This window comes from Podarcis raffonei, chromosome 10 (assembly GCF_027172205.1).
Source record: "Podarcis raffonei isolate rPodRaf1 chromosome 10, rPodRaf1.pri, whole genome shotgun sequence".
NCBI lineage: Eukaryota > Metazoa > Chordata > Lepidosauria > Squamata > Lacertidae > Podarcis > Podarcis raffonei.
In genome coordinates, this window is record NC_070611.1 from 51,032,223 (window position 1) to 51,057,185 (window position 24,963).

General features: G+C 42.7%; 1 protein-coding gene across 2 annotated transcripts in view; it reads left to right on the forward strand.

The window, feature by feature from the left end:
• SYN3 (synapsin III) overlaps window positions 1-24,963 on the forward strand; it is a 177,363-nt gene that overhangs the window by 138,954 nt on the left and 13,446 nt on the right. For both annotated transcript variants that reach the window (XM_053407333.1, XM_053407334.1), the window contains 3 exons: window positions 7,481-7,543; window positions 21,807-21,949; window positions 22,946-23,020. In XM_053407333.1, the coding sequence (XP_053263308.1) occupies window positions 7,481-7,543; window positions 21,807-21,949; window positions 22,946-23,020 (281 nt within the window). The remainder of the gene's footprint in view (window positions 1-7,480; window positions 7,544-21,806; window positions 21,950-22,945; window positions 23,021-24,963) is intronic.

Here is a 24,963-nt window from a genome sequence, read left to right on the forward strand (position 1 = left end):
ATCCCAGGCATGTACTCTTGGGGGGAGCAACATGACAATCTGGGGGGGGTTACATTTTAAAGGAAATGTGTGGGATTTGGGGGGTGTTTGTTTGTTTGTTTGTTTGTCGCAAGCTCGGGTTAGCAGTGGCTTGGGCTGTCCTCTTTTTTGCTCTTCAAGGTATGGCAACCCTAGTACAGGTTGTCTTCGAAAAAGCAAAGCATCGACAGGGAGAAAGAAACAGATGTTTTCCTGCCTTGCATGCAGAGCAGCTAGTTCACATTTGTCTCATTTAGTCTTGTGTGATGAAGCATTGCCTCAGAGATGAAATCAGCTCCGACCCCCGCCTTTTACTTTCCAGTAAAAGGAGGGGATTTGCCCTCCCCATCCATAGACAGGAATGACTGATGGAGTGGATTTAAACAGACCACAGCCTCCTCTGTACAACCCCAGACATGCCCAAGGAAAGAAGGAGACCTGTGTGTTATTCCCAAAAGAATTTCTCAAGTTCCTGCTGCTTGCAATTCCCGGCCTCTGTCCTCTTCAGTGTGCAAACATAATTATTTAAGAAAGAAAATAATGACTCTAGTTACGGTAGTGGTTGCAGTAAGGGGCAGGGGTGGGGTGGGGGGATAGTGTTTGGTGAGTGTCTTGACAAGCCTTTATTTTATTTTGTTTTTTTAATACTGTAATGGCAACTGCAGCAAGGGATGACTTGCCTTGCCTGTGGGCTGGGTGAGTTCCAGCTGTTCATCCCCACTTCCTTGCCTCAGAGGACATCAGTGGGAGCTATTATTGCCTGCTAGTTGTCATCTGCCAGCAAGGGAAGACCTGCCTGCATCAACAGGCTCTGTAGTCTAGTGGAGTTGCCAGTGTGGTGATCATGGATGTGAACCCAGATCTCCCCAGACAGAGTCCAGCATGCTAACCACAACACTACCCTTTCACTATTATATGACTGCCTGGTGATCCTAATAAATTGTGTATTCAGCTCTGTACTATTATTCTTTGCTGTTTGAGGATATATCTAGCTGTCTGCATTTTTTTATTCTCCTTGAGGGCATGCCTACACTTCTAATTCACGAGTACACTATTGCCTCACCTGCTTAAATAAAGCTGTTTCTTTATTAGGTCAACTAAAATGTCACAGAACAGTGTGCAATCTTTTGAGTTCTCCAGAACTCTTCATCAGGCTTGAGGTTGGCAGGGATGTGGGTGAGAGAGAGATTAGCTGGCTGTGAAGACATGAGTCTTCACTACCAGCCTTTCTTCTGTTTTTCCCTATCCTCTTTCTTTGCTTATCATCTAGCCTGATGAAAAGCTCTGCAGAACTCAAAAGCTCTCACACTACTTTGCCACATTTTGGTTAGCCTAATAATGATATTATGGGACGCGGGTGGCGCTGTGGGTTAAAGCCTCAGCGCCTAGGGCTTGCCGATCGAAAGGTCGGCGGTTCGAATCCCCGCGGCGGGGTGCGCTCCCGTCGTTCGGTCCCAGCGCCTGCCAACCTAGCAGTTCGAAAGCACCTTCGGGTGCAAGTAGATAAATAGGGACCGCTTACTAGCGGGAAGGTAAACGGCGTTTCCGTGTGCGGCTCTGGCTCGCCAGAGCAGCGATGTCACGTTGGCCACGTGACCCGGAAGTGTCTCCGGACAGCGCTGGCTCCCGGCCTATAGAGTGAGATGGGCGCACAACCCTAGAGTCTGGCAAGACTGGCCCGTATGGGCAGGGGTACCTTTACCTTTACCTTAATAATGATATTGCCCTAATATGGGGTTTTTTTTCTTATGGGCTGGCACAGCTGCCCTTAGGTTTGTTGCTTTTTAAACAACATTCCCTGCTTGTTTTCTAGTCAACATTCTTTCATCATGGTCTATTCTACACACAAATTCTGCTCATGAAGAAGTGATACGTTTTTCTCTGCCCTCAGTACTGCCTTTAAAAAAGATTCCTGTGTTTAGACAGGTGGCAGCTGGGGATTTATTGGCCCAAGTTCACCACTGCCTGAGCAGCTCTTTGAATATATGATTTCTTTGCTGTTCTTCTACCCGTCTGGATTTGTTTTTACAATTCTCATGGCTGAAATGCTGACAAAATGAAAAGAAAAAACTTTTTAAAAGAAGGGGAAAAAGCTGTGTCTCGCTCTCATTTGACCATTGGGGAAAGGCGCTTGAGTCATATATAAAAGCTGGTTAAATGACGAGAACTTGGAAAGTCCGAGGGGAAAGTTTAAAAGCTCTGTGTCTAGCCTGGGACTCCACCAACCACTACAATGGCATGCTCTAACCACAACACGTATTGTGAGCAGGGGCCTGTGGTCTGTGGTTTGTTTCTTCCAGAATGCAAGTGACTCCACATTGTTGCCATAATTGCTGTTGAAAAACAATCATCAAAGTGCTAGGTGGGTGTTTTAAGGAATCAACCACACTTGTGGTTTACCGTGTTGACCAAATGGCCCACCACCTAGTAGGAACATTAGTAACATTTGATTTCTATGCAGATATACCACTCAATAACAAAGGACGTCCTCATGTCCTGTCAACGGTTAGAAAGAGAAGCTAGTATGTCAGGTAGCAAGTTGGCAACCATCCAGGAAACTCTACCCTATATGTGGTGTGGAGAAGGGGGCACCCCACTGCCAGGAAGCAGAGTGAGGCTTGGGGTGGGCATGTAACCTACTTTAGAGAGGACAGTATTTGAAGGTGTTTTCTATTTAAAGGGCTGTTCAGTTCAAGTCCGGTTTAAAGATAAAGAACCAGAAGAAAGGAGAGCAGCAGGGACATTGAAGTTGTTCATCAACAATATGTATCTGAATGCTACTTGCAGAGAATCACAAATGGAGAGGGTGCTGTTGTACCCAGGTCCTATTTTCAGGATTCCTAGAGGCATCTGCCTGGCAACAGAACGTTGGACTAGATGGGCCATTGACCTTATCCAGCTGTGCTGTTCTTACGTTAATTAGGAGCTGGACAGCAGACTGAGCAGGCACACAGGTCACTTGGTTGCAGTCTACCCTGCTGTGATGCATTGCAGTTCTGTGCATTTGCCTCCAAGGAGATCAAGGTGGTATACGTGGTTCTCTCCTCCCCATTTTATGCTCAAAAAATCCTGTGAGAGACAGTGACTGATCTCCCCATGAGCTTCATTGGCTGAGTAGGAAGAAGAAGAAGAAGAAGAAGAAGAAGAAGAAGAAGAAGAAGAAGAAGAAGAAGAAGAAGAAGAGTTGTTTGGATTTGATATCCCTCCTTTCACTCCCCTTCAGGAGTCTCAAAGCGGCTAACAATCTCCTTTCCCTTCCTCCCCCACAACAAACACTCTGTGAGGTGAGTGAGGCTGAGAGACTTCAGAGAAGTGTGACTGGCCCAAGGTCACCCAGCAGCTGCATGTGGAGGAGCGGAGACGCAAACCCGGTTCCCTAGATTACGAGACTACCGCTCTTAAGCACTACACCACACCAGAATTCAAAGCCTGGTCTTCCAGATCCTAGTCAAACACTTTTAACTGTTACACCACACTCGCTCCCCAGTTGTAGTCCTAATACTCCCTATGGACGTGGGCATTGGGACTCTGCTTCCAGCAGTAAATGTCTTGAGCTGGCACTATGTACGTACACTGGTCATAGAAAGAAACATTGTACATTCAAATGACAAGTCATTTTGTGGAACTGAAATTTGGGGACTTGACTGCATTGCTTTAGTTGTACCGACCGTGGCTCATTCATCTCTGATGTGACAGCCTCACTTCTTAATCCACAAGCCCACTGTTCTCTGTCTGCGTGATTAACGCAGGCAATTTGAAAAATTCAAATGATTTCATCCTGTTTGTTTTCCTGTTTCTCTTAAGAAAGCAAATCTTAACAAAACAAATACTCTGAAGTTCACTGGTTTATTTTGTCCATGATTTCAGTACAAACATGTTTGTTCTGGTTAAACTCTTGCAGTGCCCTCTCTTAATTATATTCAACACCCTCCCATGAGAATTGTGACTGAGGTTATATAAATATACCACACTTGGTTCCAGCAATTCTAGCTTCACTCTTGTGGCTGTCATATCCCCTTGCTGCGTTTATATAGCCAAACAATCACTGAGACTGAAATTCTATGCACATTTGTTTCATACATAATGACGAAGTAGAATGACTTCTTGTGGAGGCAGTTATGGGAAGGCTGGAGCCAAATTGCCTCTGGTCCCAGCCAAACCAGTGGAGAAGGTCTTGCTGCCTCATCTCACTTTGTCTGAAGCTGACAGGCTGAATGGCTATATCAGATGTTGCCTGGGCATTCTAAGAACATAAGAGCATAAGCAGAGCCCTGCTGGATCAGACCATGACCAATAGTCGGAAGTGGGGGGGGCATTGTAGTACAGCAACATCTGGAGGGCCACAGCTTTCCCACCGTATCTATAGCTGTGGGTTGTCCCCATCCTCCTTCCTAATGAACCAACTTCCACAGGCCACATCATCTGATTGAATATATGGCAGTGTTTAGTGTTCCTAATGTTGAGTGCAAAGGCGACCCATTACCACTTAAGGATGTTGTTGGATTTCCAACTCCCATCAGTCCCAGCCAATGTAGCCAACAATCGGGGAAGATGGGAGTTGTAGTCCAACAACATCTGAAGGGCTACAGGTTTTCCACCCCAGATATAGGGCAATAAATAGGCAGCTGCTTCTCATTTCATTGGTTTTCCACCCCTGAGCTAGCCAGAATTGCCTGTTCTGTGAGCAGCACCCCAAGGTATGAGGAGGAGGTTAAGGAATTCCATTTCTGTGAATTATGATATGAACTGACCTAATCTGCACTGCCTAGTCTAATGGAACCTAATTGGAACCCAAGTCTCCTTTTAAATTCTATACCTCTCCAAATTTTGTAATAGCATTTTCAGCTCAAAGAACTTACCAAAATGCATCAAAATGCTTATGTATTCCTATGCCCTTTTAAAATGCATTGGGGGGGGTGTTATTGAGTTGTTGTTCTTATTTTGATTATGTGTTTTGTCGTTTTATACTTTGATTTAATTCTGTGAACCACGCTGAGACCTCCTAAGCACGTGCTTATATTGCTTAACGGTTAATCCAGCCCTGCATGTAGCCACACTTTTGTAGCCTTCAGACTACCAGGGCTGAAATTGTGCCACCAGAGTCCACAAACTGTACTTACTGTGTATGTTTCTATCCAGGAGGTATGCCTGGTCTCAAGGGAAATATGACATGTTAGTTGTATAAGCATCCTTCTACTAACCAACATCTCTTGATGCAAAGGAAACATGCCAACACACGCACACATGTCCCCCAAAAAACAATGTACTGAAATGTGTTTATATATAAAACTGCCACAGATGGAGATAACAACCCTCATCTATATTTGGGTCATGCCAGGTTCTTTTCCTTAGAGATAATTGATAATTGGAACAACAGCAATTTTTCCACCTGGAAAGTTCTGGTTTATCAGCTATAAATGGTAATGCATCATCACATGTTAACTGTTTAATGATTCCGTTGCACTAAGCTTTGGTATTTATCTTCGTGGCTAACTTCAAAGAAAGCTGAAGCTCAATTGGGTAGAAAAGGGAATTTTTTCAGGTTCAGTCTTTCTCACACCTGCAAAACAAGATGCATCTGCCAAAATTCCTTCTTAAGAGCCATTCAAAAACATTTCCAGTGTAGTCCAGTCTCATGTTGCCATGATGATGATGATTTTATTTTATTTTATTTGTACCCTGCCCATCTGAATCACCTGGGTTCACAGATGAAAATGCTGTTATTTCCCTTCCTGGGTGAGCAGCAGTATTTAGGGGCAGAGGCCCGTCTACCTGTGTCTAGCAAATGCTTTTGCATATTAATGTATTGGGATATGAGAGAGATTAGATAACAACATTTAGCATACATTATTTGGGTAACATCTTTATTAGGGCAGATGACACATCCCAAAATAGTGTGAAAGCTTTCAAGTTCTCTAGGACTCTCTATCAGGCTAAACAAACCAAAGCTGAGTAGAGGAGGGGAAAGGCTGGCTGGTGGTGAAGTCAGTCTGCATCTGGGCTCACAGACTTGAGATGGAGTCTAAGGAGGCTCTATGAGGTGCTGTGCCCTGGTGGGAGTTACTTCTGAGTAAACATACATAGTCTGCATGTTGAGTATTGCATGTGGCAAGTGGTAGGGTTTTTGTGGAATAGTGATAAATATGTAGAAGGATCATTTATGAGTCACTGAATCAGTCATTCTTGTTCTTGTAATTATTTTTAGCATTAGTCTTAAACTGTGCAAGCATGGATGAATTAATGTTACTAGTAATCACAGCCTTTCTCATCATCCTCATTAGAGAAAGAGAAAACACACTATGGCTTTATGAACTGTTCATTTGAGCTACATGTAGACTAGTGCATCCTTCGCCATCCTGTTGGCGCCTTCCAGGCATGTTGGACCGCAACTCCCATCAGCCCCAGCCCCAGCTGTTCCTCCTCCCTACCATTCAGCTATTATCAGGAAAAATGGGAACGACTTGTTTCCAGTTCATTAGGTTTAGAGGATGGTTCCTAGTATGGAAAAATCCTCAGATGAAGGGCAGTATATAAATTTAACTGATGATGATGGTGACATATAGCTCTCATTTTAAAATGTGCTGTAACAGTTTGTGGGGAGGAAGAGAAGGAAAATTTCATGTACAGTATGGGGTAAAATTGCAGAGACTTAAAGAAGAAGAATATAATGAAGAAAGTGTGAGTCAGGAAAAATAAGGGGCAAAAGGCTTTATTTCCAAATTGTGTTCAGAAGCTGCTTCTACTGAAAAGTCCAATAAAAATCTTGTTTCCAATGAGCTCTCTTTAACTATCCATAGAAATCTGTGGTCACACACACACACACACACACACACACACACACACACACACACCTTCTCTTGCTAAACCTGTAGCCAGAGATATGGCTAATTGTTCTGAGCCAAAATGTGAACTTCATACTGCACCCCTTCCTACTGGCAGAGTTATTTATGTCCCTAAGCCCCCTGGGATGTTTTTCCCTTAGTCCAGCTGATGTTTCATCCTTGTTGCATATGACAGGACTGGTGATCCTCCTTCAGAAGTCAGAGTGTGTGAACATTCAATGGTATCACAGCAGCTCCGCCAGTAGACAGGTGACAGCTAATTTAGCATATATTTCAGAATTCCACAATAAATTGTGTTGTTTTTGCATTTCTGCGGGCCTCTGTGCTTGATGAGCTGAGTGAAATTCTAGCTGCGTGGAAAATCTGCACATGTTGGACATCAGTGCATGGAAAGTCAGCCATATGGACATGCTCTCCGCACATGATTTTCCTTTCAACATACATTGAGAAATACTATAGAGAAGTGCTTTACTGAAAGCCCAGTTCTGCATGTAGCCACTAGTCATATTACCACATTGTGGTGGTTATATCTGCCTGTGAAACACAATTGAGAGCCCTAAGATTGAAAAAGGTGCTTGCCATGTACCAGTTCTGGACTGATTTCTTCCTTTTCCTTTCAGCTCACAACTCCAGCTTTCCCTGTTGTCGTCAAGCTGGGACATGCTCATGCTGGAATGGGGAAGGTAAGCAAGAGACAATATCCTCACTTTGAGAATGACATATATGCTCTGTACCCTTTGGTGTGCAAAACAGCATACAATCCTTTCACTGGAACAAAGTGAATTTCCCACATCTTCCCAGCACCACCACGACAAAGCCTCAAGAAGAGAAGGGGGGAATGGGGGGGGGGGAGACATGATAGTGGTGTTCAAATATCTGAAGGGCTGCCACACAGAAGATGGAGCAGACCTGTTATCTTTTGCTCCAGAAGATATGACTAGAACCAATGGATGGACATTTTGGGGAAGTAGATTTTGTCTAAATTTAGGTATTTAAGCAGAGGATGGACAACCATTTTTGTTGCAGATTTTGCATTGAGCAGGAGGTTTCAGGACTAAATTATGATGGTGCAATTGGAGCAAGTGTACCAGAACCCATGCCTACAAGGGGGCACTGACTCTGAACTTTCATATTTTAAAAAAGAAGTTTCTGGCCCTCCCAGAAGGAAAGTTACAAAACAAAATGTGCAGGCAACCTTCTAAGTGTAAGTTGAGCCTGGCTGCTTCTGCATTTCAGTGTTTCTAGCCAATGAGTGACATCTGAGCTGTGACTGAGTGCTAAGTAAATACGGTAGTTTGGACACTAGGCTATAGGAATCCTTGGAGTACTAAAATGCTGCTTTCCCCCTCCTCTTTAGTGCACTTTTTCTTCCTGCGTCTGCCTAATCCTTAGAATCTCTGTAGTTTTAAAGACCTTCCAAAATTCCCCTTGTCTCCCATTGCCCTTCTTTTCTTCTAGCAACTAGAATATGCCAAGAAGGGGGTTGAACAGAAACATAAACCTATGATTCTGTGATTCATGTCAACTCTCAGTTTAGAAGGGCAAGTCCATATAGTTGGACATAAACCTGAGGCCAGACTACATGAAAATGGGAGAGAAAGGCTATAGAGTGCTAGGATAGAAGTCAGTTGGGGGAGAGAATGCACAGGGTGGGTAATCAGATTTCTCCTCAAAACCTGGAAAGTGAGCCGAAGTGTGATTGCATTACTGCCCACAAAGGTTCTGTATTTTCAATATGAACAGGTGTTTTGCTGCAGTGCCCCAGGTCCAGCTCATGGAAATTCACCAGTAGCACAGTAGAATGTCCATCGCTGAAAATCCAGGACCTGGATATTAGTGACAATTGTTATAATATGTTAATACAATAGTACATCATGTCCCAGGATCCTTATAGGATGTATAAAATGAATAATTGAAAATAATGGTATTTCAACAAAATAAATTGGAAATTTTCACCATGTGATATTATACAGTTATGACATTGGGAAGGGGACATTAAAAACATTGACTGATCCATTTAAGATCAGGGCTTTCCATCTGACAGTGAAACATAAATAGGATTGTATATATGGAAGGCTTATGCTGAACTGGAGTGTACTGAGCGCAGAGTGGATACCTGCTTGAGAGTTTCTTTAGCAACTATGAGGCTTTTGTCATGCTTTTCATTGAATGAAAATTGGGTAGTCATCTTTCAAAGTGTTGTTAACTTGTACTCCAAGGGGCTCATGGGCCCTCTCTGTGTGTATTCTTGCCTACAAAAAGTGGTCACCATCAGTAACTGATCCCACTGTTTGATCCTACTGAATGACAGCCTCTTGTTATTTGCTCTTTTCCCCCTAAAGGAAATATAGGCATTCATTTACTGGGATTTCACAGAGAAGGAAAGAAGTTTCCTGCCTTTTTGTTTGGGAGCTTGCCAAGGGAGAAATCCTAAAAACAGTTTTCTTCCAAACCTGTTTGTTTTTCCCAGACTCTCTGGGATCGTTCTGCATTCAATGGATTAGCAGCTTCTTTCACTTTGGGAAGTGGATGCAGCATTCCCCTCTGCCAATGGAACACTATCTGCATTTTGAGCAAAGCTACTATAAGCACCTTGGCTTCTGGTCATGTATACTGTTGTCCCTAGCACTAGGACAAGTAATGTTTGTCTGAATATTATCTGCCAGTTACTCAGGAATTTAGGATCTGTTATGATTCCCCCTCCCACACTTAAATGAATTTTTATCTCCACAGCAATATCCATTCAATACCACCATCATGGCCACCTTCTTCTCGCTGCCCTTTCCCTCAAATACCATAGTGTGGACTGAAATAAACCAATTCTTTCTTCATATGCAAAATTCAGGATTACACGAGCATATAAAGTCATAACAGGAACCGTCTTTTTCTCCATTCATTTCTGGATGCCTGCCTTGCATTGAGAAGTTCCTTGCAGCTCTCGCAGAGAGAGCTGAGCCCAATCCAGTATTATAATAATCATTTTTGATGGCCTGTTGTGATCTACATCTCCTTTCCTCGTTTTGAAAATTTCAATGAATATATATTTTTAAAAGAAACAACTTGTTAAACAAAAAGAAAATAGTGCTGAAATGAAATTAAGAAAGGAAAATTTGATTGATAATTCTTTCCCAATCTCGGAAAAGCTCCCAGAAATTCAAATGTGTGCAAATTCTAAACTTAAATTAGTTTCAACCTCCTCAGTTATAGACGCCCCAAGATTTTCTTAAAGTTGTTGATAAGGTATTATCTTTGACAAGTTATTATCAGACACTCCCTGTAAAATTAACTCACAAAGCCAAACTTCCAAATTTCTGAAATCCTTAAAACATTTAAATGCTGAAATGTTGAATATATACAAAATTTCATTTTACTCTGTACAAGGAAGGAAGTGAGTGTGAGTGTGTATGTGTGTGTGTGTGTGTGTGAGAGAGAGAGAGAGAGAGAGAGAGAGAGAGAGAGATGTTAATATATTATAGTTGTACAAATTTTGTTTATCTAATGCCAACTTTGAGCAGAGCCAGCAGATATGAATTTGAAATCTGTTTGGCCACTGCCAACCACATTACTGCAAAGCAGAAATCAGGTGAGTTCGTTATACTCTGATCTGAAAGCCAAGCTTTCCAGCTGTGCTATCCTTTGGGTAGGGAGGAATTTGGGGATCAAATCACACCCTAGATTTCCTTTCATGTTGCTCTGTTGCTTTCTGTGATGTGTGGACCTTAACTGTGTCCTGTTTATGTTAAAAGGAAGCTAGTCTTGCAAACAAGATGAAAAGTCCATTTGTAGGCTACCTTGTGGTTGCATGACATTTCTCGGAGGACAGCTGTATCCTTGGCACATCTTTATCCCAGACTCCTTTCATCCCTGTTTGCTTCTTTGTTTACATCACATAACCAAGATCCTTTAACTATAGATGAATTAAGCTAGAACAATTAACAGTTCCTAGCTCTACCCTCACTATCTTTTTATGTTTTGTTGTGCATTTTAATTTCACATTTTTTAAAATGTTTCTGTAATTGGTTTTTATTTTTGTAAACTGCTTAGAAGTCTATGTTGGCCTTGATAAAATAAATCATCCTCATTACTATGTTAGAATCTGCACTCCACCCAAACATATGCACTGAAAATGTTGAAATGCAACCCTCTTTGACCCAGTTCATACACTGAACATGTTGAATGGGTCACCATGTGAAACATTACCACATGGAGACATGTGTATGTGGAAAGCCACTTGCACAAAACCACTCAGCAACATGCAAAGCTAGCAATTCCAAAGACACCAATGAAACTCTCTTCACTGTTTCCACTTCCTTCACTGATTGAAACTGATAGACATTAAGAGGTCTATAACTACATATGAATGATGCCACTTGGAGCGTACACACTTTGAACAGCCACCAACAAATAGCGATGGAGAAGAAATTCAATTCAGTATGCATTTAAAGCCTAATCTAACAAATTCACACTTTCTGAAATAATATGTGATCTGAAACTCAGTTATCCTTCAGAGTTCTTACTCATCTGAATTTTGCATTGCACTTCTCCAGCCAAACAGCACTTACAAAAATGCATATCTTAAGGGAAAGTGTGCAAAAAAAATTGCAAATACAGTGGAACCTTGAGTTGCGGACATAATCTGTCCCAGAGGCACGTCCGCAACTCGAAACGTTCACATCCAGAAGTGCCGTGTGTGCGCACATGCACAGTGCAATTTAGCACTTCTGTGCATGCACAAAGCGCAATTTAGCACTTCTGCGCATGCGTGACTGGAGAAACCCGGAAGTAACCGTTCCTGTACTTCTGGGTTGCCATGGGATGCAACTTGACAAGTCATAACCTGAAGCGGACGCAACATGAGGTATGACTGTATTAGTGAAAATCATATACAGTAATGATTTTATTAGGAAAAATTGATCACAAAAATGTGTACATTAGTGAAAACCTTATATAAAAATCTGTTAGGATAGTTTTGCACTAAAATGCTGAAAAACCTTCAATAGGTTTTTATTATTATTACTGCTGCAAAATGTGAAGAACTGAATGTATGACTGGGGGAAACTAAGAGAACCAAAATTTACACACCCTTCCACCCCTACCAAGAGACTTCAAGCAGCAAATTGCACATCTAAAATGAGCAACTCCAATTTTGAAATTATGAATAGGACAAGGTAGCTTTAAAAGTTTCAACTGATGAACAACAAGTAGTTGTTAATCATGAGTAAGCACTTCTTTTAAGCCACTCTATCACTTGAGGGAAAATTCTTACAAGCCTGACCTCTGCAACTGAAAACTAGACTCAATAAAATGATATCCCCATGGTTCCTGTAGAGCAGGGGTATGGAACCAAATCTGGTTGAAAGATAGACTTTGGGTCTTGGATTGGTAAGAAAGGCAATACCAGGAGACCTTACATCTTAGGACTTTGCTGGGCTATTTCTTTAGCACTGATCTGTGTGGAACAGTGAGACAGTCAGAACATGGATAGAAGTTCAGGGATCAAAGGCACTGAAAATCATGGCCAAAGGATTATTGGCAACTGCTTCCTTCCAAAACCCAGAATAGAACTTCTGTTGGTTACCCAGTAAAACGGAGGCCTCATAGAGAGTTGTTTATCAGCCTTGCTACAGAGAAAAGCAGGGAAGACCAAGAGGGCACCATCTCCACCTCCCCCCAGCTTCCTCTGGGCTTTTACAAAACACAAAGTACTCACTGTGTGCCATTTATGTGGTAACCTGACTGCCCAGGTGACACAGGGACAGAACTCAAGTGAAAAATAGAACTTTCACCTCTCCTTGACCAGATCAGGGAAAGGAGATAAGTGTTTGAACTACAGTGAAGGAAAAGAACAGCTCCTATTTATGGGTTATGTATATTTTTTTATTACTCGTGCTTTATTTTTAGGCCTCTTTAATTAGACCTGTTAAAAGAGTTCCCTTCAGGTCCATACCAGGCCCAGAATTTCTTTTTTTAGAACTTTCCCAATTTAATTCATGGATCAAATGGTTTTACAGCAATGGAAACTAAAACCTTGTTGTCCAAAGTGCCACAGTCAACATTATTTTTCTTGTGCAGGATGTGGGCATTTAAAAAAAAACAACAACCATATAAAGCCAAAAATAAACAAAGTCACTACGTCTTGTTAAAACATCAGCAGCCTTTTAGAGTGGTTGGCCCGACTCATCACCATGACTTTTCCAAGACTGGAAATGAAAATGAAAAGAAGAATGTTCTGAAACCAAGAGCATGAAAAAACTGGTTGTTTCTTTTCAAAATGAAGGCAAAAGAGCAAAAGGTCTTCATTTGACAAGGGGCAAATATTTTCTTAAAGAGAGAGGACAACAAATAACTTCAGATGGTAACACACTGTGAAGTGTACCATTCATTCACATTCTGACTCATATCAGCAGCAGCCACCCATTGCTGGAAATAGCAGAGGCATCCCAAGTAATGAACGTCTTTATGCTGCCTTTTTCTGGATACAAAAACACTGTGTCACAATGTCAATATCTGGCAAGTACCAGTAATGTGGGTTGTTGAGAACACCCATGTTTTAGATGGAGGTAGCTGAGAAGCATAATAAGCAGTGGGGTAGCTGCTGACAGTCAAAGAATAAGGAACTGGCAAAGGGTGGTGTAGTGGTTAGCATGTCTGGATTTGGCTAGGAAAATCTGAGTTCACATCCCTATGAACAATGTGGCTTGACTACAGCCTGTGCATGGTTACCGGGGAGTAAGCTCAGTGGTCTTACTGTTAACTGCTTAGATTTCATTTGTAAAATGCCTTGAATGTAAAGAAACATAGGAATCAGCCTTGCGTTTGTGTGTATAAAATATGCAATCTTGAAATTAACTGCACTGCAAGCACATTCTTAGAAGGATACTGTCAAACATGAAATCCTAATTGGATGGATAACGACTTAGTTGTGCTCAGAGTAGACCCATTGAAAGCAATATGATCTGGGTAGACAGTCTCATATCTGTGTCATCATCAGAAAGACCATAATACGAAACGGGAGGGAAGGGGTGGTTTGAACACATATGGGCATTAAATATATCCAGAAAACATCAGGATGATGGCCAAGGAAATTCTGTACCCTCAGCTGCAGATTCAAGGAGTTGAGTGAAGACAGAGAAAGGTTAGAATGCAGGATTCAACATGACTTGGGAGTTTCATCATTGGAGACACTTTGGCCCATCTCCAAGTATACTTTGAAAATGTTTCAGTGATTTACTATGCTATGCTTTACTTGAAACCCCTGAAGCTCATTTCAAACATTTGTAATATATGGTTATTGGAATCTACATATCAAGCATTACAGCACAAGTATTTTGTTTTATTGTGTACTATTGAGCAGCAATCTAAATATAGAATGAGAGTATATATAAAAGCGATTAAGTAAATCAAAATATTACTCCTTATGAGCAGAGATTTTTAAAAACTTAGTGAATAGAAACGTACCATTTCCTCTTTGATAAAATCAGTAATTGACCATGGGCATATCTATGCTACAAAATGGTTTTAAGTATTTTAGTAGCATATAGGCTGAAGTGGGTCATGTAACAAGCACAGACCCACAAGAACCTGCAGTTCAGCCTTGAGTCTTTGGTCTGAGCACTAGCGTATTGTAGTTTCTTTTCATTATTCATGTCATCCTTGTGCTCAGTTCAGTGAACTAAGAGTGTAATGTCCCCTTAAGCACATCCCTGTCTCTAGACCTCCCTCTTCCCTTGTTATAGAAGAAACCTGCTGCAGGCTTGCATTAGGATGCCTGCTAGCAAGCTCCATACACATTGCCCTGGCTTGCGCCCCAGAGAGGTTGCTTTGGTGCTGCTAACGCAGTAAAAACAATGTGGAAGGCAGAAGTTATGAGTTATAAGCTCAACTTGATTGGCAACGGTATGAAGGCTATCACTTGCCTTTGTTGATGGGAGATATCAATGTGTCTCACTGGTCAGCTATCACCCACTTTAAACTAGGCAGCCCCCCAGTCAATAAAGTGCTGACCTACCACTGTTCACCTGCTTCAATGAGTGCTTGGAGTTCAGAATACCACTCAACAAGGGGACCAAACTACTGCATCAGGCAAAAAAGGAAAGAAACAAACCTCCTTGTGCCCAGACAGCTGGAACGCCAGGACTACCTGTCCTGGCTTGTCCACCAATCTGCTTCAGGTCAACAACTCATGGAAGATAGACATCATTGACCATGAGCTGAGAAAGCTCAACACTGACTTTGCTGCTCTACAGGAGAGCAGACTCGCTTCAAATGACAGCTTCCAAGACACCTTTTTCTGGCAATAAAGGCTTCCAGAAAAACTGCATAGGTTTTGCAAGTAGAACCACCAACTGAGGGTTCAGAACACTTGCTCACCTCTAAACCAGTCCAATTAACATCTTGAGTGTTTACTCTCCCACTGTCTCTACAGCCACAGCAGGCACTGCAACTCTGCAGCTGTTTGACTTCACCCCCAAAGGCGCACTCTTCCACTGTCTCCCAAGACAGATGGATGTCAACAGCTAGGGAGCTACATAAAACCCTAAAGCAGTTATGTTCCCAGCATCTATACCTAGAGCCTGAATTCTGTGAGCAAGTGTCAACAGACAACATGACCCTTCTCCCATGGTGGCTGGTGCCCAGTAAGACTGGTAGGGTGGAAAGCAGAGAGATCAACAGTAGGTTGATCCAGAACCAATGACAGGCAGAGCCAACGAATTCTATTTTATCCCCATTCTCGTCCCTGCTGAGTTCTAGAAGGGGCATTGTTGATACTAAGGAGGTGGAAGTTAGACTTTATTGCTGAAAACAGCAACTTTTCCTCAATTCCTTACAGACTTTCTGGCTCTTATCTGAATTGGGTTACTAAGCTAAGTGAAATCAAAGGTCTGGCCCAATATAGCTTTGCTTATATTTTTAAAAGAGGAAGGAATCATGTCTAGTCTGAAACTAGTTTCACAATTACAGCTGTAGCAACTCCCACCCACCAAGGGCCAAATACGTGACATGAACTTCAGAAAAGTTTATTAAACACTGAATTAGCAGCACCCATATTGCCTCCTTAATTCAAACCCTTTGAGACAGAAACACACACACACAAACTCAACAAAATGTGTTCCATGGGAACAGTCTCTTGAAATTTCCATTACCTTCTGTTTGTAAAGGAGCCAAAATATACATCTGTTCTCCAGATACTTTCACTTTTCATTTATAGTACAACTTCACTCCCCAAAAAGGAGAGGTTAATGGAATTGAAGGGTGATGGAATGATGTGCAAGGAGGGCAGTGACACAGGAATTAAAGCCATAAGGGACACGTGAACCTAATTTCCTGAGTCCTGAGATATGTCTGATCTTCCTCTCTCTTCTGTCTTGATGAAAAGAAGCTCGGCAAGGTTATTCTTTTAAAAAATTCAGCACTCTGCTTTTTCACCATTTACTCTTCAGTATATTCAAGAGTGGACTTTTGGACTTCGCTGAATTTTCTCCCCCAACACAAAACCCTTTTGCTTTTCCCTCCCCATAGAGAATCTGAAATAGTACAAGAGCAACCAAAACCTTAAAAAATGGGTTGAGCCAATTTGGGCAAAATACCAATATAGGTGGTTGCATATGTCAGCAAAATCCCAAGGACACCCTCCCACCCTTGCCCTCAGACTAATCTGGGAAATCCTGTACAGTGGTACCTCGGTTTACAAACTTAATTTGTTCTAGGGTCTGTTCTTAAACTGAGATGCGCTTTCCCTAGTGAGGCTTCCCGGTGCCCTTCTACCATTTGGCTTCCGTTCATAGACTGAGGTAAAGTTCGCTAACTGGAACAATACTTCCGGTTTTGTGGAGTTCTTATACCAAATATTTCGTAAACCGAGGTACCACTGTATAAGGGAAGGCAATTCCACCTTTTTCCCTCCCTAGGCCCTTAAGAGGAGATTGGAGGTGTGATATATGTGTTGGTTTGCACCACACACAAGTTTTTGTAGGATAACAATCTGCCCTACTTTACAGCGGACTGTCCTCTGTTTAAAGGACTGCCCGGTGCAAATTTGGTTTAAAGCTAAAAAGCCGTAAGAAGAGAAAACAGCAGCCAGCCTTGAAGTTTGTCCACCAACTGCTAACAACTGAACAGCATACTGAGCAGACACACAGGCCATCTGGTCAGTGGTCCCTGCTATGGTGAGATGTCTTGCATTTCTGCTTGAATTATTTCTAAATTTGCACATATGCACATAAATTATTACATGCACTTTTATGCAAATCAGCACCTCCCCCTTTTTTTGGCAATGCATAAGTGACCACCCTCAGTGTTCTAGAGGGAGGGGATCCAAAAATGGTTTAACTATCATACCTGGAGCCCTGCCAGGCTCAAGCCTAAAAGGTACCCCTGACCATTAGGTCCAATCACGGACGATTCTGGGGTTGCGCGCTCATCTCGCTCTATAGACCAAGGGAGCCGGCATTTGTCCACAGACAGCTTCCGGGTCATGAGGCCAGCATGACTAAGCCGCTTCTGGCGAACCAGAGCAGTGCACGGAAATTCCTTCAGGGCCGAAATGAGGGCACAGGAATGCTCTAGTGGAACTCTCTGCTTTTTGCAACTTAGAAAAAAAACAGCTTCTCTCCCATTGCAAACAATTTAACACACACACACACACACACACAACATAATATATAAGCTTCTTATTCAAGAAAGGAAATTCTTGAATTCTTGAAATGGTGTGAAATATTTCTCAAAAAAATACAAATAAAATTAACATTTTAAAACAAGTATACATAATAAAATGATTGAAAATACAGATAAAATCAACATAATTTTATAATAAATGTGTCTGGGTAGGTTTGCCATAAGATAAAGTGGTTTTAGCAGGTAATTAAAGTTGCCCAAGGAGGGCACCTGACTGAAAAATAATGAGAAAGAATTAGCTTGCCTATCTTTCTCACCGGCTTAGAGTGTGCTAAGCTGCTTCCTAGTCCTCCCCATAGGTAAAGGTAAAGGAACCACTGCCCGTACGGGCCAGTCGTGTCCAACTCTGGGGTTGCGTGCTCATCTCGCTTAAGAGGCCGGGAGCCAGCATTGTCCGAAGACACTTCCGGGTCACGTGGCCAGCGTGACGAAGCTGCTCTGGCGAACCAGCACCAGCGCCGCACACGGAAGCGCCGTTTACCTTCCCGCTATAAAGCGGTACCTATTTATCTACTTGCACTTAAGGGTGCATTTGAACTGCTAGGTGTGCTAGTCCTCCCCATAGCACAACCCTTATAGGCCCTCCTAATGTTAAAACATCAGTTGCAGTTGGAGGATCCAGTGAAGGTCAAGAGAGAGTATCCACCATATCTTCTTCTCCATTATCAGGCCTCTGTCTCCAACACTGAAGGCGTAGATCCGTTCTATCCCATGGCACCTGGAAAGGCATGCCCCCCCCAGGGGTCATGGGCATTCTACCCTTAGTTGCTTCGGACTGAATCCCACATTCTCTATCCACTAGCACAAGGAGTCTTGCGCTACCAGATGGGCAACTTTTCATGTTGTGCAACAGAGAAATCCAGTGCAACAGTTGCGCTAGTGGAAACTTGTTGCAGAACAGACAGCACAATCTATTGTACGACAAGGTTACCGGCAACCTCCTTACGCTTTGTCTTGCACAATAACATTCCACTGGCGCAAAAATGTTTTGCCAGTGGAAGAAGTATACCGCTAAATGATTTTTAGCTTACCATAACGTTGACTGCAACCCTGTACAAGTACTGAGTTAGCAGGAGCTGCACTGGTGCTCAAGCTAAATAAAGATCAAAGACGAAAACTCAGGCCCAAACTAAACATGAGGTTAATGCTTGAATGTATTTAACCACATGCACATTTTTGTTATGTAAATAACAGGGGGAGGGAAGCCTGAGTGCAGCCTTGGGATGAGAGGGAGGATCTTAACTCTGCCACAGTCCCATCAAAAATGGCCTCTCCAAAGCTGTTGTTTGCATTCCAAGGGAAGCCTCCCTTGGGGCCAGCCATGTATTCTTTGCACCTTTCTGGTGAAACTTTTTGTGCTGATTGGAAGGCGTTTGTCAATACAAGTGTCCAAAGCTTTCACAACTAGTCATGCAATCTCTGTAGGAAGCTGCAGCTGATAGTTTTAGAAAGAGTACATTGCTGAGCAAACGGACATCACACAGTTTGTGATTTTGCAAGATGTCTGCTCCATTTGAGGGAGACTGAACTCGTTCTTAATAGGAGTCAAAATAAATGTGCTCTTTTAGAAGTATTTAAACATGGATGTACACACACACACACACACACACTGCTTCTTTCTATGAGATGGTGGCCCTGTTCAGACCTGGGAAAGAGCAGTCATTCTGTGATAGAGCATCAGCCTAAGTTCCCAGGTTCAATCCCTGACATCTCCAGGTAGCCCTCTTTGCTCCTTAGAGTAAGGGTTGGACTCAAACATGATTATTATTGATGATGATTTCAAAAATGCAGCTTCTAATTTATGCTTTTGCATGCTCTCTTTCTCATCCTTTCTGACTGACTGCATTTTGCCCCTTTCATTTCATGCCTGTGCCTCATTTAATGGAGACAGGACTTCAGCTGCGAGATTCTGTAGAGGCATTCTGCCAAAACGACATGAGATTTATTAGTTTTATAAAGTGCTTCAACTTAAATAGGCCTGATATAAATACAACAACAAATCAGTGGTAGCATTTTTTTAAAAAAAAAACAACATACTCGCACGCTCTGCATCAGACTGACTCTAAATAAACTCTAATTGACATCAATACATCTGTTGCTTATCATTTTGTTTCCACAGAGAAGCTACACTTCTATCAGCTGGTAGTAACATCCACCAGATCAAAATTTCCAAATAAGCTACACACTGGAGAATAGGGGAGTCCACTAAGTGGAGCTCAAAATAAAATTGTGTGTTTATGCTAGTATCTGAGATCTGATGCACCCCCCCCCATAAGAAGTATGGAATACTAGGGAGTGCTAGAGCTTGAATTATAGGTATGGTACCAGGCCGGATAATAATTATGTTCACAAGAGACTCATTGTTCTCAGAGTTTTGCAGAGCTACAGATCAAGGCTGACTCATGATGACTAGCTTAGGACTTCTTGGTTTCCGTGACAACCATCTGTCTATCCCATAAAATAACTGGCCTGACAGATAAAGCAGAACCCAATTTAGATCTTACAACGGCCTGGACATGAGATTCACTTGTATGTGAGAGACACTATTCTTAGGCCCACATCATTCCCTTCTAAAGACACAAGTTCCAGATCTCCTATGACCCTATCTGTGTAATAGATGCTAGTGGAGGCAGCTGGATTGTAAGCATTTATGGGGAAATAATAGGGATGGGCTGAGCTGCTAATTCCATTCTGTTTTGTTCACACTGATACTGAGTCACAGGTCTTCTCGGTCCCATTGTGTGCATTTTTGCACCTTTTTGTAAAAAAAAATTTTTTAATGTTACATAGAATGCATGCTTTTCAATACAGTCACCAGTAGAATGTGAATCTTGAATGATTTTTTTAAAATGTAAACTGTAAGAATGATAGCTATCTAACTACTTCCACTAATGCAAGGATTTATTTCTCAGCAACGAAACTCTCCCTCTCTCTTCTCTTCTCACCTGCTCCATTCCCTAAATATGTTCTGGGTTTTCCACCACCATCTTGGATTTGATATGGGGAGGGTGTAGAAGGCACACAGTTGGAGAAGAGGGATAGGAAGTTCCGTTGTGTAGCCAAAAGACCATGTGCTAGTGGAAGCACTTCATTGGATACCAACCTGTGCTTTTAAGCACCCTTTTTCTGCATCAAAAATCCACTGCAAAATCCTGGGAAGTATTTAATGAGACTGGGAGATGCATTACAACCCAAAAGCAAATCCAGGATCATTGGTTCACATCAACTGCTGAAAAAAATGGACCAAACATATTCCTGCCCCATCCTTAGGTCATGCAAAAGAATAACTAAAACAACAACAACAATGCTGCAGTATAGAGTGCTTTTGTTCAGGCTTCCAGGCACTCTCTTCAAGTCTACCTCGCCCTCAGTTTCCCATTTTTCTCATCCCAGCAGTCATCCATGGCCACTGAGAGTACTCAATCACCAGTAGACTGTTTGGGAGAGTCACCCCAAACACTCACCCACCTTCACACACATTTTGAATTTCCCCTAAATATTTTTTTTATACTTCTACAAACCTTGGGCTTTCTCCCTGTGCATGGTGGTGCTTTAGGTTGTATAAATGGAACGAACATCTGCTTTGCAAGCAGAAGGCCCCAGGGTTCAATCGCCAACATCTCCAGGTACGGGGGTGGGCAAGTCCCCTGTCTGAAAGCCTGGAGAGCTCAGCCGATACTACTGAGCTAGATGGACCAATAGTCTGTGTTATGTACTGTTCTGAATCCTAGAACAATAGGATCCAGAATGCAGCAATCTGATTTGTCTGCAGGAGCCACCCAATCCAGCTCCAGGTGGAAGTGCAGGAGCAGCCAATCAGGCTCCTAGATGAAGTAAATCAGCAACCTGATTGGCCTGCGGGAGCAGCCTGGAATTAGCCAATCACTAGGGGCCCATTGTGTAAATAATGTATATATAGCTAGACGTTTCATGGAAAGTTTCATTCATTGCTACTATGAGCTGAATAAAGAGCATGAAATTCACACTCGACTCCGAGTATATTTCAGTCTGACTTGATCGAAGGCAGCTTTCTTCTAACCTCCTAGAAAACACTTAAAAGCATGGTTTTGTTGCCTTTTTTCTCCACTTCCAGAATTTGCTAATGAACAACAACCACGTTCATTTACCCATAAGTGTCATTGTCTTATAATCTTAATAAGCAAGAATATTATTATGATCAATATTTTGCTAGTTTGTAGTACTCATACACTAATGCTGCACTTTCTTACACACTCTCACACATATTCTTTTTCCACATTTCATCAACCAAAGGTGAAAGTTGAGAACCAGCTTGACTTCCAAGACATCGCAAGCGTGGTAGCCATGGCCAAAACATATGTCACAACGGAGACTTTCATTGATTCCAAATATGATATTCGAATCCAGAAAATTGGCAACAATTACAAAGCTTACATGTGAGTTTGCTGACAAGTTTGGGACTGGGTGGGGCGGGAAGCAAAGCTGCTCTGTTGGTTTGTTTATTTTTAAATGTATTTATGTTCAAAACTGAATGCACTTTTTTCTTCTCCTAAATGCTAATTGTGGAGAACAATGTGTCTTAAACAAAAATGTTCTTCTGATCCCCATTCTATGACACAGATCAGTCCTGATGTTGCTCAGCTGTGGCCTGTGAGATCTGACAAGTGCAATGTCTGATCGTATGTCTGGGCAAGCTTTGTGACTGCCGCCCTCCTCCTGAACGCAAAGCCCGGAAGACCATGTTTGCCAGCGGCACAAGCAGCATGAGCAGACATCAACAGCTAGTTAGGAGAAAGGAGACTCGTGCCCTTTAATAACTCTTGAGAAGTCACCGGGAGAAGCTGGTGGGTGGCTTTTAGAACCATTGACTTTATGGTGGCAGAGATAGCTGCATTTCCAGCAAGCTGTCATTACAATGGAAAGCAGGCTCAATGAAAGCCAGTGTTTCCCTTTTCTTTAGAGTTTCACATTGCCCCCTTTTCACAACCAGCTCTAAAGCCCACTGATGTCTGTGGGAAGCTTTCTCTCGGCTCTTCTGGCATGCAGCTTCCTGTGCCGTTTAAATTCTACACTACAGAGCATGAGGTTAATTATTCCGCAGGCTTTTCACAGACTCTTCTACTGTACAAAGCCTGACATACCCAGAAAAAAGTTCATAAGGCCAATATAAGACTACCCAGCCAGCATTTGGATGAAGATGTAACTAAGCAGGAGGATGCCAGCACACAGAGAGAACTTCCCAGCCTCCAGATGGAGTTACACATTGACTAGGGCGTCGGCAATGGCTTAAGAGCAAAGAGGAGCACAGGGCTGAGGAAGGGTTCCCTGCCAACACCCTCCCTCATTCCCACCCTCTTTTCTTTAATATGGAGAGGAAATCACAGTGTTTGGGGGAATTTATTGTCCGCATGTGGTGTGTTTGTTTTTCCCAGGAGGACATCGATCTCTGGAAACTGGAAAGCAAACACAGGTTCTGCCATGTTGGAACAGATCGCCATGACTGAGAGGTAATGAGCAGGAGGGGCTGCAGCCAAAATGCAATATTTGGGTCAATCTGATAGGCTTGGGCCTTGGGCTTCATTAACCATTATCCCAAATACACTGTAGCACAGAGGTTCTGTTTGCATTTTGCATTCTTGACTGGGGTGAGCAGCAATTGGCTCTCAGAAAAAATAAAGCATTGCTCCTGAGCATGCCTTTCCACCTCAGACGCCTACCTGCCTACTTCCCCCAGCTAAACATTATTTTGCCCAGATGGGGTGGGCACAAGAGGGATGGCTGTTCCCCATCCCTAATCTTAAAGCCAAAAGAGGCAGCCACAATAAGCTTAAGCTGCTCTTTCTCAGACAGGTCACATAATGATAAGACTCCTACACAGAAAGCTTCCAGGGTTCAACCCACATGACAATAGTCATATGTGATCTTTTTTAATTGACACTGTATATTTCAATACGTCTCAGGGGAAGGGCTGCAGCTCAGTGGTGCAGGATGTGCTTTGCATGCAGAAGACCAGGTTCAGTCCCTATCATTTCGAAGCAGGGCTGGAGAACCATGCAAAACCCCACAGGATGGCTGCCAGTCAGCGTAGGTCATGAATAGTGACCTCCCAATGTTGTTGGTCTCCAACTCCCATTGGGCCCAGCCAGCATGGCCAATGGACAGGAATGATGGGAGCTGTAGCCCACATTGGGTACCACTAGTGCAAAGAGCATTGAGCTACTATAGATGGAATGATTTGATTTGATTTGATTTGATTTGATGATTTGATTTGATTTGATGATTTGATTTGATTTGATTTGATTTGATACAGGGCCGATTCCTATGTACACATCCACAGGAAGAAGCTGCAGTTTGCACTGAAGTGCCTCCTTGTTATCCGCACTCACTCCTGCATTAAGGCCTTGAATGAGACTAGCTAACAAATTTCATATCTGTACTTATACAGATTGTGAACCAAGAAATATTCACCATCCTGCCTCTCCAATCCCTCTTCCTCAGTCCTTGCATGAACAGTGCAAAGCCCTTTGCTCATCAGTTTCATGCGGTCCTCCCTGCTGCACTGGCCTTGCAGTGCCTTGTGTATTAGCATGGAGAACCTGCCTGATTCATGGGGTTAATCCTCAATGTCAACAGACCATTCCTGGCACCCCTCTCCTCATACATACCCAGTGTGGGAAAGAATTAGCTCACCGGTATGAATATATTTATACTTCGCCACTTCCCGGCCAAGAAAGGTATTCAGATGATCACCTCTGGCCCCTTTCTTTCTGCCTTCTCCAAGGGCTTTGTTGCCTCATTATGCAATGGCAACAACATTGTGGGTAGGGTGGTATTATTCAGAAATGGTATCGAGATCTCCTTCTTTCTCTCTCTATCACACATGAGCTGCAGTTGTCGGAGATATGCCTCCTGCCTCAGCTAAGGCACCCAGATGCAAAAGAGGACTTCTGTATCTGAGGCCACCTCTCAGAAAGGATATTGTAGAGCTGGGAAAGGTGCAGAAAAGGGCAGCCTAAAATGCTCAGGCAAATCGGTGAGGGTGCACAATTAAAGTTACACAAGGTGTGGGGAAAGTGAAAAAGAGGGATATTTTTCTCCATCTCTTATAATATGAGAACCTAGGGCTAGCCAATAAAGAGCTGAATGTTGGGAGATTCAGGACAAGCAAAAGTAAGAACATACTCACACATTAGCATTGTTAAACTATGGAATTCACTGCCAGATAACGTGGCTTTAAAAAATAGAATTAGGCAACTTCGCGGAAGAAAAGGTTGTCCACAGCTAATAGCTGTGGTGCTATGTTCTTCATCCAGAACTAGAAGCATCATGCCTCAAGATGCAAGGCACTGGAGAACAACAGCAAGAGACATTTGCCCTCACATCCTGCTTGTGAGCTTCCAATAGGAATCTGTTTGGCTACTGTGGGAAACTGGACTAGATAAGCCTTTGG